Below are 14,558 nucleotides of genomic sequence, written 5' to 3'. Positions count from 1 at the left end.
AGATTTCAAGATATTCATGTGTTTGTATCTGTTGGACTTTATCAGGGTGTTTTTGTTTTGCTGTGTGCATGATAGTATGCATGTCCGAAAACTGATATAATGCAGTCTGTAACTTAATGAATACATTTCAGGAATTGAGGCCAATCCTGAATGTTTAAGGACAACTTTAAAGGGCTTTCTCATGGATCTATGAGACAAGTACTTACTGCTCCATTTCAGACACAACATTAAAGCTGCTGTATTGCTTAATATCTAATGATTATCTCATGTTTCCATTTCATTGTTTTATTTTCCTGCTATTTTCAAAATAAACTAATATCCAAGTAACTAATTATTAAATATATTCTTTAATTTTGCTCTTAATTCCATCAGTATTTAAAGTCTAAATCATATACACTGAGAAAATAAGTTAAAAGGTTCTGGTTCAATAAAGTCAAAAAAGAAGTGGCACAATCTCCTAATTAATTTAAAGAAAAATTACAGTTAGGAAGAGTATAGGTTATTTTTTAACAAACAACAAAAGGACTTAACATGTAGAATTTTTTTTTCAAGTTATAATTTAGATGTTTAGGAGTAATTCCCTTTTTTTGCCTCACTTCTTTGAAATAAAATCCTAAATAGTATTTAATTTAAACTTTTTTCAAAAAAAAATTTTCACCATGGTATTGTTGTGAATTGTGGGAAATACAACAGGATTTTTCGTAAGTGTAGAACTTTTTCTATCTTTTATATTTCAAACAAAAAGTTAAATCTCTTCAAATTACTATGTACATGAAAATAAATGATGGCCTGTGAGTCACATCAAAATCCCCTTTCAGTTCCAGTTGATATAAACCAAAAGCTGCAAACCATCTGTATTCAAGTCCTACCTTTCTATTCCTTTACGCAACAACAAATCGGTAAAAACAACTGTGTATATCTGTTGCTCTTAGTCACAAGCTCACCTTTACGAGTTGCATCTTTGCAACTTTAAATTTTACTACTAACGTGCTGGTCGTGTATGGATCTAGAAGAGTCTCAATATCCATCTGAAATTTGTGTTATCTTGCGCAGTGAGAAGCAGCCAATCAGACGTCAGGGCTTCCAGGGAAGTGGCCATAGTCCTGCCACCTTTACTTTGATGGTTGTGTGACAACTTAAATTGATTCATGGTGTTCTTCAGCCCAGGAACATGAAAATATTAGTGACAATAAATTGAAATCAATGTATCAAGTTGTGGTCCATATGACTGATCACATATTGATTGAACAATTTCTGTGTTTCTAGGTTTAATAATTCAATGACACAGTTAAATAATAATTTCACAAGTTAGTTATTGTACTGTGGCACTCATCACTTTACATACAAATCATTTCTGACACGGTCTTGGTTCTGAAATAGCCCATCCAGAGCTGAGAGTTACTATCTAGATTTGGTTTGGTTTAAGTTAAGATATTCCAATTAAGGAATTAATTGTTAATTTTTCTGTTATGTTTGACTTACTTTTAATTTTATCAGCTTAATTTTAGATATAGATTCATTGGAATTAAAACTGTTTTACAAACTTAAAGTAGTATTCAATATTGCTGCTGGAAACTTTCTTAGTCCTGATTAAAAGGAACATCTCAGAGACAGGTTGTTCCAGATCCAAGGAGAGAAAATAAATGGTGCCTCATCTGATTCCAGAAAGATGCGTTATGGGCTTTTATGGCACCCCAGCAGCTCTTAGGTTTGTTCAGTGTTTTAGATGTCAGAATATGTCCTTTGTCATCTTTCTTTAAAAAAATGACAAATGAAATTCCATGTTTCTGTGGTATTTAAGTTCACCTTCATTAGTTCTTTTTTTTTAGCTTTAAAAATTAGTTAAAAGAATCTTAAATATTTATTTTATTATTGTGCTTTTAATTGATAATTTATCAAAATGTCTCACATTTAGACTGAAAGAACTATGTAAATCATACCTCAGACAACAGAAGTTTTTTTTTTTTTCTTCAGGTCAACCTTAAGGGTCTGTGGAAGGAAATCAGAACACCTGCAGGGAAAAGACAAAAGTGGGCCAGAACCTTTCAGCAGGAGCCAACGCTTTACAGCCAAAGGCACAGCAGACCATATTTCCAGACTTTCCTCACTGTTATCTGGGTCAGAACCATCTGTTGTAAATAGGGCCGAGTTTGCAGGAACCTCACTGAATGATGGCGCAGGTTTGCAGTCTTCATCCCTCTCATTGGTTCTTATGGAGTAACGTTCATGGCTTTTATAAGAACATGGAGAGCATCTCAGGTATAGTTTAAACTCTGTTAACAGAGCAATGCACACCAGCAGTGTAAAGTGCATTTGAATGACATGTGTTGGGAACTGGTGCTATATAAATAAAATGGATTGAATTTAAACTGAAACTCTGGTGGCCAAAGCTGGAAATGGGTCTTTCGACAGGATAATGATCCAGAACCAAAGGATAGTTCAGTGAGCACTAAATGCACCTTCTTCCAGATCCATCTCAGTCCTTTTGACGGACTTCCTGTGGAAACCCAGTGGACTGAGCTGAGGAGAGAACCAGAATCAGAATGGAACTACTGAAATGGTTCCTTCTGTTTGCTCCATTATGGTCCACACTTAACGCCTTCATCCTGAGGTTCACATATGAGTCAGAAAGGGTGTTCATGTTTCTTTGTCAATAACAAATTTTGACATCAGCTGATCATCTAACATGTCAGGAGTAACTCCATGGCCCCACCCTCCTGCTTTGTTTTTGGTTTATTTCAGTGTTGTATCGCCTCATATAGGCCTGGGGTGGTTACAACATTTCTTTTGTTTGTATGAAAACTTTTATATATCGACTTCATGTTTATAAAGAAAATGTACAAAAGAGACACATAGAAATTTCTCACAGAAGACTTCTTATATGATCTGAAACGGACTTAGAAACTTTATTTTTCTTCAGTAAAAACAAGATGCACCAGGTTAACAGCGGGTATACTTATATTAACACAAAGAGGTAGCTGAAGGAGGGCTGTCCACACCGATGTCCTGGCGCCTGTGATGCGGTGCCACCCTGGTGTTGTGAAATAGCCGGCTTATAGGAGGTGTCCGTCATCGGCCTGATTCACAACACCAGCTGCAGCACACACACCTGAGAGGAAGGTGAAAACCTGAAAAAGAGATGCAAACATGGCAGCAGTTTCTACCAGACTGTCCAACTCAGTTGGAGCAAAATTCAGTACCTCATCCATCTGAGTTTTCTTATGTCAGACTCAGAGAAAAAATGTTGCTCTGGAAGATCCTAACTGCAGGAAGGAGGAGAGAGGATTAAGGTTTCAAGAAGTAGGACGCAGGTAGATCCTGACAGATCCAACAGTTTCTTTGCAATTAATCCTCCTGTACATGGGTCTCAGAGTAGAGTGATAATATCAGACTGACTGTTGAAGAAAGTGATTTTACTGATTGAGCTGATAGATCTCCTGATGTGTTCATGAAATATTTCTACCTCTTCTTGCCCTCAAACCTCCATCTTCTAAACCTAACCCTGCAGGCCTGCAGCTAAAGCCAAGCAGCCATCTGCAGGGGGGGACAGCATGTCACAGATACCACCGCCTGCAGCAACCTCAAACCCACGTTATAAGAATTACTGCATTAAAATCTTTCCAGCTATCCAGCATTTCCCTTTTAAGGAAGCAGTCTGTAGTTCTGCAGTTTAAATCAAAATCTGACTGGTTATCCACTTGTTCTGGAATATCTGTGACAAATGAGAACCTCAGACCTAAATAAGACTATTTCAGCCCACTAGGGACCTGTTGGAAAGAAGGTCTGTGACTATGGGCCTCAGGGCTTTTCTTAAGCAACCAATAAGATGTGAGCTGAAATACTGGCTTCTAGTAAATGAGAGATTCATTAAAACTGTGATTCAAACTAAGATCTTCTATAGACTGAAATGCTTTAGAAAGGCTGATTTAGATTGTGGTGATAGAGGAACATCTACATCAGCTTCGGTAAGGAGCAGTTTAAAGGTTAGGCTTTTCACAGTGGTCACCATGCCCTTTACCAGCAGACCAAGTGTAAACTGAAAAAAACTAATTACGGTAGCTGAAAAACGACACATGGAAAGAACAAAAAACAACTCCTCAGCTAATAAAAAAATGTCACCAACTATAGTGATAGTTCCTCCATGGCTGTGATGACACCCCGCCTAGCTGAGGACCTGAACTACATCTTCCTCAGATGCAACTTAACAGCCTTCATGGCCTTGACACCCGGGGTGAGACAAACCACAGCAATAAGTAGTAGTAGTGATGTAATGGCAAATTAAATCTTTTGGGTCTCCAAAAAATGTGTTATGGAACTAGAGGGATTTGGATACGTGTAAAACAGTCAACAGAGGGAATGAAGGCAGAGGATGGTGACATGTTCCCTTCTCATTGATCAACCCATGAAACCCTTGCTTTGTTTTACTGCCATGTTACAGTGTAATGAAACACGTTTCTAATTTCTAACTTTCTTGTGACACGTCTCAAAGCCAAGCATGCACAACAATGTGTTCAAACTTAAAATTTTACATTCACAAATTTCACTGGTCAGTTGTCAGAGGTAGATGTTTATCAGGTCTTTCAGCATATAAAAGGTAAAGAAAGGTCCAGCACCTGGTGGAGTCTTTTAGCACCTTTTAAAGACACATGCGGACCAACTAAAACCCATCTTCTTCCATAAATATCTGGAGCAATGTGAGGCTAAATTCTTTTTATGAGCTTCTCCATCATCCCAGTCCCTAATAAAGACACCATCACAGAACAAAATTGCTGCAGGCCTGCTCATCTGACATCTTTGGTATTTCAACGCCACATCCTGCACCACCATGACTACTCATTGACATATGTCAGGATCTTTGATCTGGGCCTTAGCTCCACTAAACCAGACATCCCCACCAGCAGCTCTCTCAGCTGATGATGCTCGTTTCCACCTGTGAGTGGATCAACAGTTTCCTGTATGGCACAGCAGCAACAAGAGCAGCCGGGTAGCAACTTCTCCCATTCAAGAACCACCTGAACTCCACAAAGGTGTGCTCGCTATCGCTCGTCAAAACCTTTCAATGTAAGTTGAAATTTGCAGATGACTGCCGCTCATCTTCAGTGTTTATAATCAAAAGCCTATACTAGATAACAGGGTAGAGCTTAACTCTGCCTCCCATTGCAATTCTTAGCATAACTGTCTAATTTCTGGTTCCTAAGAAACATCCCTTCCAGGGACCAGAGTTGTTCCTCCTACAGAGCATGTATGAAAGAAGGTCCAGCAGAAACTGAAAGTACAACCTCCCAAAGGTAATTTTTTTCACCACCATTTTATAGTCCATTTTATGCAAAATCATCTTTATTTTCTTTGTCATTTTCTTTTTGCACACAAACTTGGCCACTCAAGTTGGTTCTAATCAAATCATCTTTAACTTAAATATTTTTAAAAGTAAAAAAAAAGTATTAAATGTCCCTCATTGGGAAATTGTCTAAGAATTGTAGAAGAAAGACTTGAAAACACGATCTGCTATGGCTTTTAGACCTCCTTTTGCCCCATGTCTAACCAGACACCGCATCAGACTGGCTTAGAGAAATGAAGTTAAACTGACTCATACTGAAGAGAGTTGGAAGCAAGAGTTACAGCAGGTTTAAAATAGTGCAGTCCAATCAGCACTGCCCTCATTACTATGTGGGTACAGCTCAAAAAATCCTATTTGGTTTTTAATCATTTTACATTTTTCAGCATGGACAGTGCTGCTTGGGTTATTCAGTTTCAGGATTATGAGGGCTAAAATGAAGTTTTTGGATGGAGAAATTAGATCTAAAGAGCAGCAACATGGTGCAATAATGTGTGCAACTATAGATGTCAATGTTTAACAGAATAAATTCAAAATGCCCGCAGAGCAAGAGTCAAGACCAGGGTCCTGGAACCAGCTTTGCTTCTACATCCTCTAATTGGTTGCGTACCTTTCTAAGTTTTTCTCTTCCACATAACTTTCCATTAATAGGTTTTGATACAGCAGTCTGATAAGCCAGCTTCTTAAACTCGTGTATATTGGCTTATAGTGTCAGCAGAGGTCCCACTGGACAGCCGTCCATCTGAGGCTCCTCCATAATGGTGTAAGGCCCCCGAAAACAAAAGGCGATTACTTAAAATTTCGCCGTCGTACACAAGTCACTGGTCTGCTTTACTGAGGAACTGAATCTTGGGTTTTCATTACTAGGAGCAAGGATTCCTCCAACCGATAAAACAAAAAAATAAAATTCTAAATATTTCTTCTCAATGTGGATCAAAACAAATTTTTGGCCTAAATTTCTGAATTACATGATTGTTTCAATGATATTCTAATTCACTGGGATGCACCTATAAAGCTGATGTAAAAAAAATGAAAAGACAAACAATATGAAATATAAAAAAATGTCCAAAGGAGTTAAACATACAACATAAAAAGACAACTGAAAAGATTTTATTTTGAAAATACAAACATGAAAGGAAAAAAAAAATGATAATAACTAAAAAGGATGAATCAGAGATGTGTGGTGAAAGCAACAGGAAGTGTGTGTGAGCATGTGCAGGGGTGGGGGGGTCAGTTCATCAGTAACTCCATCTGAACCAGCCTTGCGTTGGTGTCCCCAGCCATGTTGTAGGGAATCATCCCAGCGAAGGTGATAAGCGCTCGAGCCTGACTGCGCAGCTGCTGTTTAAAGAACATTATTTTCAATTATTATTTTTACATTTTAATTTTAAGTGCCAAAAGTAAAAAAAACTGAAATATCTGGCAAGTGTCTGGATTTTCTTGCTCTCACCATGCCTCTGTCCTCCACGGTCCTTGGTGATCGTCCTGGTGTTCCTGCAGGCGCCCCCTTAAGGCGTTTATACTGTGTGAACAGGATATTCATGGTGGCCAGCAGCACTTCAGACAGGTTATGGCGCACCTGCAGACAAGGAGCAATAAAAAAAAAAATAAAAAAATCTCAACCAAGTGATAAAACTGACATATTTGGCATAAATCTGCAGATAGTCGGTTAGTTCCAAACACTGAAACGAGAACATTTCAGTGGACAGGTGTTCTCTACAAGGTTCAAATCTTTATCCTTGGAATTTATTCTGTAAAAGTTCAAAAAATATCCACTGGACTTGGTTTCCAAGATTTGAAGACGGCAGCATAAATGAGAGCCGAGGATCTCACCTCATCACTGAAGTTCCTGAAAGCTGCCACTCGTTCTTCAACGCTCTCCTGGCTGAGAGGCAGCAGCTTCAAGCGTTGCATCACCTGACGGCAAACAGAGCAACACGTTAACAACCAGCCTGCTTCACCGTACAAAGAGCCACTGGTTGTTTCACTCACATCATAGGCTCTGTCAACCTGACCGGCATGATACTCATCAAAGAAGGTCATCAGGTCAAGCAGCAGGTAGAAGGTGCCGTTGATGGTCTTCTCTGCTGCTGTCCCCTGAGAGCGATACCTGCAGTAGAACCAGAGCAGCCGTCAGCTACATGATCCGTTTGAACCTGTTGTCCTTGGTGTGTTTCAGAGTACCTCTCAGCGATGGCCACCGCCGTGTTCTTCAGCCTCTCTTTGTTGGACTGAGGCGCACTGACCTGAGCTATGACAGGACTCAGCAGCTTGTTCATCAGCTCCAGAACCTTATCAGGGTTCTACACAGATGATAAAACAGTAGCTCAACGTAAAGTTCCAAAGTTCTTATTGAAGTGGTGAAAACGAGTGGTTCTTACCTTGGCCAGCTCATAGAGTTTCACCGCCTCCTCAAACAGACCTTTGTTCTCCGCTTCTAGAGCTACTTTACTGATGATCGCTCTGGTGTCGCCTGCAAACTTATCTATGATGCCAGGCTGGGAGGAGGAGACGAGAGTCAGAACGCTGGGAATGGGTCAACAGCCCCGCCCCCAACCACAATCACAACATTCTCTGATCAATGTGAACGCTGAGGTCCCAGGCTTCCACATTAATGTCAGGTTAAACTACTGTTGCAGGCTCAGTGTTTCAAACACAAGCCCAACATCTCTGGGTGGTCCACATATCAGGGCTCATTAATCAGACATCTGCAGATCAGCTTTAAATCATCTACTCCAATCACCCTGGTGCCCAACAGCTCATGCAGCTTTTGAACTGAATCAGAAGCATGATTGCTGGGGTCCAAATGGGTCCCCTGGTTCCAGGATGATACAAGCAAACTGAAGGGCTGGAAGTTTGACCACAGGGAGGTTTCAACCTACATCTATGGATCTTTGAGAATCCAGAACAAACAATCAGACTTCAGGGACGTTTTATGATCCAATACCCGACGCCATCTACCTTTTTTAACTTTAAGATGTCATAAAAATACAACCTTTCAGCCTTCCATTGAAAACAAAACCATATGACCCAAATTATCATTGGTTCCCACTCATAATTAAGAAGATGGGCTTTAGGTCCCCAATCAGAGAGCTGCTGGGATGTGTTGAAGATGAGGAGGAATCTAAATAACTCCTTAACACCCCATCCTGCACACTGAAGGAGCTCAGGAAACATGGCTGCAGTAGAGCTTCTGAAGGACTCCTACTTTTGTGCAAATATACAGGAGACGAACAGGAGGACCTCATCTTACCTTCCTGCTGCCATCTTTCTCCAACTTTCCTAACAGCATGTCAAACTGCAGGGAAAAAAACAAAACAGCAAAACATAAAAATTACACCCTGAAATCTCACATCATATCCTAATATCCTTATTAGTTTAGGTTCAGTAAAAATAGCATTTTCTAAGCATCATTATTGCTGTTCGCTCACAAAATATCAATGAATTAATTTGACAGATTATTTCAAATAAATGTTGAATTTTCTTGTTTCTTTTAGCAATCCTGACTGAACAACCATCAGACACAGGACAGGCTTCAAACAGAAAGTGGCTCACCTCTCGACTCTCAATGACCAACTCACTGACGCAGCGCATGAACATGTTTTCCCCTTGGCTGTCCTTTTCATTGCTGCAGGAGAAAAGAGACGGATAAATACGCATCAATGCTTAATATGGCAGCAGATTATTACTATCCCTGACGCTGCGCTTTACCGTAAGAAGTAGAAGTACTGCAGAGCTTCCCTGGGATCTGTGGACTCAAACTTTCGCGTATAGAGCATCAGCAGGCGGATAAAGTTGAGGCGTCGTATCATTGGAGGGTCCCCAGGCTCCTGGCTCACTGCAGATGACATGGAAACTCTCGGCTAGTCTCACATTTCTCAGGTCTGAAGTCTTGGGGTAAGAGTGGGGAATAAAAGGTAAAAAAGCTCACGCAGCTGAGCGCTTTGACCGGACGACTTCAGCAACAGCCGCAGCTCGTACAGCACCAGGGCCACATGGACTGCGTGGCTCCGAAGCCTCTCAACACGAAACAAAAACGCCACCGCAGCCTCGAATTGCGCCGTCAAGAACAACACCTGGAAGTACAGGAAGGGGTGCTGGCTGGCAGAGAAATGGGACTCTCCTAATGGACGAGAAAGATGGGGAAAAAAAGAAAAAGCAACGGTTTGAAGACGAACTGTCATCTAGAGCAGCAAGTTAGTGTAGATAAAATGAAGGTTCTGGAAAGTCATCAGCTGCAGTATGGAGAGTTTCAGAGGATCTGATGGGCTAAAATCTTATATTTTTTCTATAAACAGAGAATCAGCTAGTTTCTTTTTTCTACCCTTTTTTTTGTAACAACAATTAAAAATTGGGTCCAGTAGATTTTTTCAATCAACGATGAAATTTCTGTAGTTCCTGTTCAGAACCCAGTAAACTGAAGCCAGGACTCGTGCTCCTACTGTAACATCTTAAAAGTTAAAACCTGCCTACTTATTAGCTCATCTGATCCAATCTAAAATGTTCTTAGTGCAAAAAAAATTATTCTAGGTCAGTCAATTTTTCTTCAAATAAATGCATTTTTTTAATCTTCAACTAAGCCGGTAAGTGAGACTCTTTGCAAATTTACATTTGAAATAATAAAATAACTGCATTATTTTATTTCATGAGCTTAGTCAGTTAAATCACATGCTGCCGTCATTTTGCACAACTCTGATGTTGCTGCTACTTTCAGATATCATTACTGTTAAAATTTTCATAGCTTTATATTGTTATTTACTCTCCAGGTGTACAGTTTAATATTGTTTAAACACTTTACAGTACAGTATTTTATTGTTTATCTTTTAACTCTTCACTATTATGTAATTCTTAGACATTTTTCTAAGGTCCACATTTGTGTGACCATTTTTTCTATTATCTTTTGCTGCTGTTACAGGGTTTATACAGAAATTTGTAACTCTAATTTAACGCTTTTAAATGCTCTTTGAATGCTCTTAGAAATAATTTTAATGCCATCAACAATATATAACACATCAAAATCGTTCGTCATCTTTACCGTCAACAGGCTGCAGCCATGTCCCGAGTTCCTCATTTTCCAGCCACTTTTGTTGAAATTTGCATTTTCCCATTCTCTAGCCTTTTCTCCGCCTCAAGCTTCTTTTCCAATCAACGGCTTTACGATCAACCAGCAGCAGGTCCGTGCAAATATATCACGATATACTATATCTGATGAAATTTTTTTAATAATCATATATCATTTTAAATTAATAATTTTAAATTCCAGGATAATCACATTTTATCAATTATAATGCCAATTAAGGCCTTAATTTAGAAAATAATAGTTTAATGACTTAATGATTTTTAATGACCCTCGGAAACCCTGTGTTAACACCAGATTTTCACCGTTGTGGGACAATAAAAGGATTTTCTATTCTATTCTTTTATTTTAAATCTATCATATCTAATTATTTTATTCCCAGTAAAAATAATCATTCCAACTTATTTACCTACTCAAATTAAGGTTGATACACTAATTTTAAGAAATTTCTACTTATTTTTAGATAGTTTTTGCAATGCTGACACCTTGGCCAAAGATCAGAACCTAACAAGAATCCCAAAACCAGAAACAAACAAAACAAAACAAATAGAGGAAAGCAGCCAGAGCAGTCGTTGAGCCCACAGCCTCTACCATTCTGCTAATTAACGGCCTACACATCTGTCTCATCCCCATTCAGAAAAAAAGATTACAGATTACAAATAAGAGTTTACTACTATATTACACACATTGTCCACTGTTGAAGCTACGGCTTTGATAAAAACGTCTAAGAGACGGACGGACATTTCAAATCCTCTCAGGGAGCTGTCACAGTGAGGAGGTGAAGAGACAGTATGTACCTGTAATCCCAACACACCGTCAAAGTTAATTAGCCAAGTAATTAGGTAAAAAGAGTTCACATATGGCAGGAAAAGGAAATGTTTTATGGAACTGCTCAGGCTGCCGGGCTGCTCACCTTATCAAGTCTCCTACAAAAAGAAAAAATAGAAATATTCTGTTGAGCCGAGGTACTTAGTCATCAAGTTTACTTTTTAATTAGAAATCTTTTAATCCTCTTGTTGGCTGAGAGTTTGAGGAGTATAACAGGCTGGACCATGTCAGCCGTTTCACAGCCTTATCTCACACTTGCAGCATTTTAGTTCAAAAAGCAGGGGAGCAGGATGGGGCGGGGGGATGAGGAGGAGGAGGAAGAGGAGGAAAAAACGATGAAGGGCAGTAGCATGTGTGTTTGGGGGCTGCAGCACTGCAAGAAAACAAAGCCAAACAAAGGAAACATTCATGCAGGAGGAGTAGAGGACAAAAATCAGTGGGAGGACAAGAGACAGAGTCAGATCGACAAAGAAAAAAGGATGAAAGATGGAAGGAGAGGACAGCCAATCAGTGGGCAGATGAGGGTGCAGAGAAGCGACTGAACGGGACTTTCACCCCGAAGGTCTGGAGGCTTTGTGATGCAACATGGAGGACAGAGAGGAGCTGAGCTCACATAGTCAGCTGATCATCTTATCTGAGTGAACCAGGACCAAAACCACAGAGACAGCAGACAATCATTCCTAACAGGAACACCTTCTCTTTCAGAGTGAAACTGGTTTACATGTATGATGCAATGTGAACAGAGAGGTGGGAGACACAAGAATCACTGCATCCTGCAGCTATGTGAAGGATGGAGGAAAAGATGCAGCGTCGTACCGTAATCTTCCAGCAGCTGCTTCTGTAGCTGCGGCAGAGTGAGTCTGTCCTGAGGAGAGCTGCTGCCGTCGTCATCAAAACACACCTGGTTCAACTGATGGGAGAAGAAAGCAGCTGCTTTAGTGGAGACGACACTTATAAGAACATAGACTCCGCTTTAAACAAGTCGGCCCGGGTTCTGGGGATTTTACTTAGACAGGCATTTTCAGAGAGATACTAGCTCTCCTCTTTAAAACAGACCTGATTGATCAACTGAAAATAATAAAATTTGTACTTGGAGGTTTGAGATTATAATTGGAATACCATGAAAGTCAGAGCAACACAAAACAATACCAGACGTCTGTGTATAAGATGGCTGCTTCTCACATCCACAGTAGTCAAATGTTTCTCCTTTGTTTCTTCAGCAGTTGTTTAATCAATCATGTATTATAATTAATATATGTAATACATTATTTTTTTACTGTTTATAAAACTAAATCTTTTTTATTATTGTTTAAATGCTGCATAGAGCAGAGGCTGTTGCGGCCATATCCAAACAAGAATGCGAACATCTAAAAGCAGGAAACTGGCACAATAAAATCAGAGCAGAGCGCACCTTAAGCCACAGATAATCGTCGGTTTTATCTGCCACCTCTCCATGGTTATCGTTGACGTCACATTTCCCGATGAGGCAGTAGACGGCCCTTTTGTAGGGATCAGCGCAGTTCCTCAGCGCTCTGCGGTAGTGAAGGCGAAGCTTGTTCTCTGAAGAAGGAGACAGCCTGAAAATGGGACGGGAGGAGATGTGAGCATCCCGCCTTTGACATCCGGCTCCAAAATAACAGCTGTTCTTACCGTTTGTCTGGGCTGTTCATGTACTCCTGGAACCAGGACTTAAAGTCTCCCAGCTGATGCTGCGCCCTGTTGACCACCTGCATGGCAGCATTTAGGTCGCCACATCGCAGGCAGTAGTAGATCACAGCCCAAACTGGCTGGCCCTCAATCTCACCATCCTGTTGGAAACACATTCATAATACTTTAAATCAACGCAGTTCAGACCTATTTTGATCATCCATTCCTGGCCTCTCTTTATTTACCAGCTGTGTGGACATATGCAGGCTGTTTAAATGTTTTCCATTTTTGTTACGAAACTGTTTAAGTAGAACAATCATCGGCGGTATATTAGACCGCTGGTTTAAGGAGAAGTTCTGGTCACTCATTCAGTCTCAGGTTAGTACACAGAGTTTTCATGTTAGCTCAGATCAGAACATTTAAATCCTTAATTCTCAACATTTTTAGTTCGACTTTCTGGGTTCCTACACTGCCGACTCACTAGCTACGTTTACATCAGTGTTGATTTCGTCAACCAGGACGATGATGAAAAGATTTCGTCAACGGCCCTTTTCCCCGTGATAATGACGCACAAAAATAGTTTCCAGAAAATAAAAAATGATTTTCGTTAAAGAGGCTAAGACCAGACCAAATTTACGAGCCATTGACGAATGGACATTAAGACATGTAATTGTTTATAATTAAGTTGTAATTTGTTAATATAAGTGTTTCTTGAGCTTCAGAGAAGATTACGCGTCTGCCACGGACACAGCGCCTGTCCCACATTGCCAGATCAGAGAGCGTATACTCCTAGCTCAACTTCGCAGTCATGGCGTTGGGCTCGGCTACCGGTGTACGGTTTGTTGGAGGAGCTGGGAGAAAACAACGCCTGGATGTATGGAGCCATTTTGTTACAATGCGAAGGACAACACTAGAGGAAAGACGCCACCAAAGAGTCTGCGGCTTCAAAATGAACAGTAAAAATTATCCAACCATGATGTGTGTAAACATGCACCAAGCGTTCGATCAGATTAAATCATTGTAGCATGCGTGTCTAATTATCTGGAAACACTTTAGCAGTAGAAGAAAAAACTGTCTGTACTGCGGCTGTTTCTCATCTTTAGCTACTCTTTGTGCCGGCCCCTCACACTTCTTCTTCTTCTTCTCAGTTTTTCAGTCAAGTCTTTAAATGTGTTTTTTTTTTTTTTTTCCTTTCTTCCTTTGGACCTTTACTGTGAAGAGGGCGGGTTTTTTCAAAAATTCAAGAAAATCCTCTACTAAATCTTTAACTCTGCATGTGGGGGTTACCTGCATGCCAGGTAGAGGCCCAGGTAGCTTGATGTTGAGGAAGCTGCGGACCAGCTGGTAGGTACCGGGAACCCCACCGAGCTGGGCCTGATGCAGGTTCCCAAACACGGTCCCCATTGTGAAGCTTTTATACCTACAATAGGAGAAGGAGGGAAATGAAGCACCTCAGATAAAAGCAGATTAAATCTAAAGCTGAACCTGGCGGCAGGGACAGGTACCGGTTCTCCAGGAAGCTGAGCGCCTGCCGAACAAAAGCCATTTGCATCTCCACTGATGTGCGACTTTTGAGGGTGTCTTTGGCAGGAACCAACAACACATCCGTCATCTGCTTCACCATCATCCACAGGTCCGATACGTTCTGGAGGCATAATAAGGTTTCATAAT

At 40.3% G+C, this 14,558-nt stretch overlaps 1 protein-coding gene across 2 annotated transcripts in view; it reads right to left on the bottom strand.

Annotated features, from left to right (window-relative positions):
- Positions 1-6,423: 6,423 nt before the first annotated feature.
- nup93 (nucleoporin 93) overlaps positions 6,424-14,558 on the bottom strand; it is a 28,565-nt gene continuing 20,430 nt past the window's right edge. Inside the window, exons 8-22 of one of the 2 annotated variants that reach the window (XM_038293913.1) lie at positions 14,393-14,532; positions 14,175-14,307; positions 12,891-13,048; positions 12,652-12,817; positions 12,057-12,150; positions 9,267-9,458; positions 9,047-9,173; positions 8,891-8,963; positions 8,589-8,633; positions 7,717-7,833; positions 7,520-7,638; positions 7,328-7,445; positions 7,169-7,252; positions 6,786-6,914; positions 6,424-6,676 (exon numbers count right to left, since the gene is read on the bottom strand). In XM_038293913.1, the coding sequence (XP_038149841.1) occupies positions 6,566-6,676; positions 6,786-6,914; positions 7,169-7,252; positions 7,328-7,445; positions 7,520-7,638; positions 7,717-7,833; positions 8,589-8,633; positions 8,891-8,963; positions 9,047-9,173; positions 9,267-9,458; positions 12,057-12,150; positions 12,652-12,817; positions 12,891-13,048; positions 14,175-14,307; positions 14,393-14,532 (1,806 nt within the window). In that variant the 3' untranslated portion in view covers positions 6,424-6,565. The remainder of the gene's footprint in view (positions 6,677-6,785; positions 6,915-7,168; positions 7,253-7,327; positions 7,446-7,519; positions 7,639-7,716; positions 7,834-8,588; positions 8,634-8,890; positions 8,964-9,046; positions 9,174-9,266; positions 9,459-12,056; positions 12,151-12,651; positions 12,818-12,890; positions 13,049-14,174; positions 14,308-14,392; positions 14,533-14,558) is intronic. The other variant, XM_038293914.1, reaches the window with a different exon arrangement.

The sequence above is a fragment of the Cyprinodon tularosa genome, unplaced genomic scaffold (assembly GCF_016077235.1).
Source record: "Cyprinodon tularosa strain WSP-4 unplaced genomic scaffold, ASM1607723v1 ctg332, whole genome shotgun sequence".
NCBI classification, from domain to species: Eukaryota; Metazoa; Chordata; class Actinopteri; order Cyprinodontiformes; family Cyprinodontidae; genus Cyprinodon; species Cyprinodon tularosa.
Note: the sequence above shows the minus strand (reverse complement) of the source record. Positions and strands in the feature narration are given on the sequence as shown.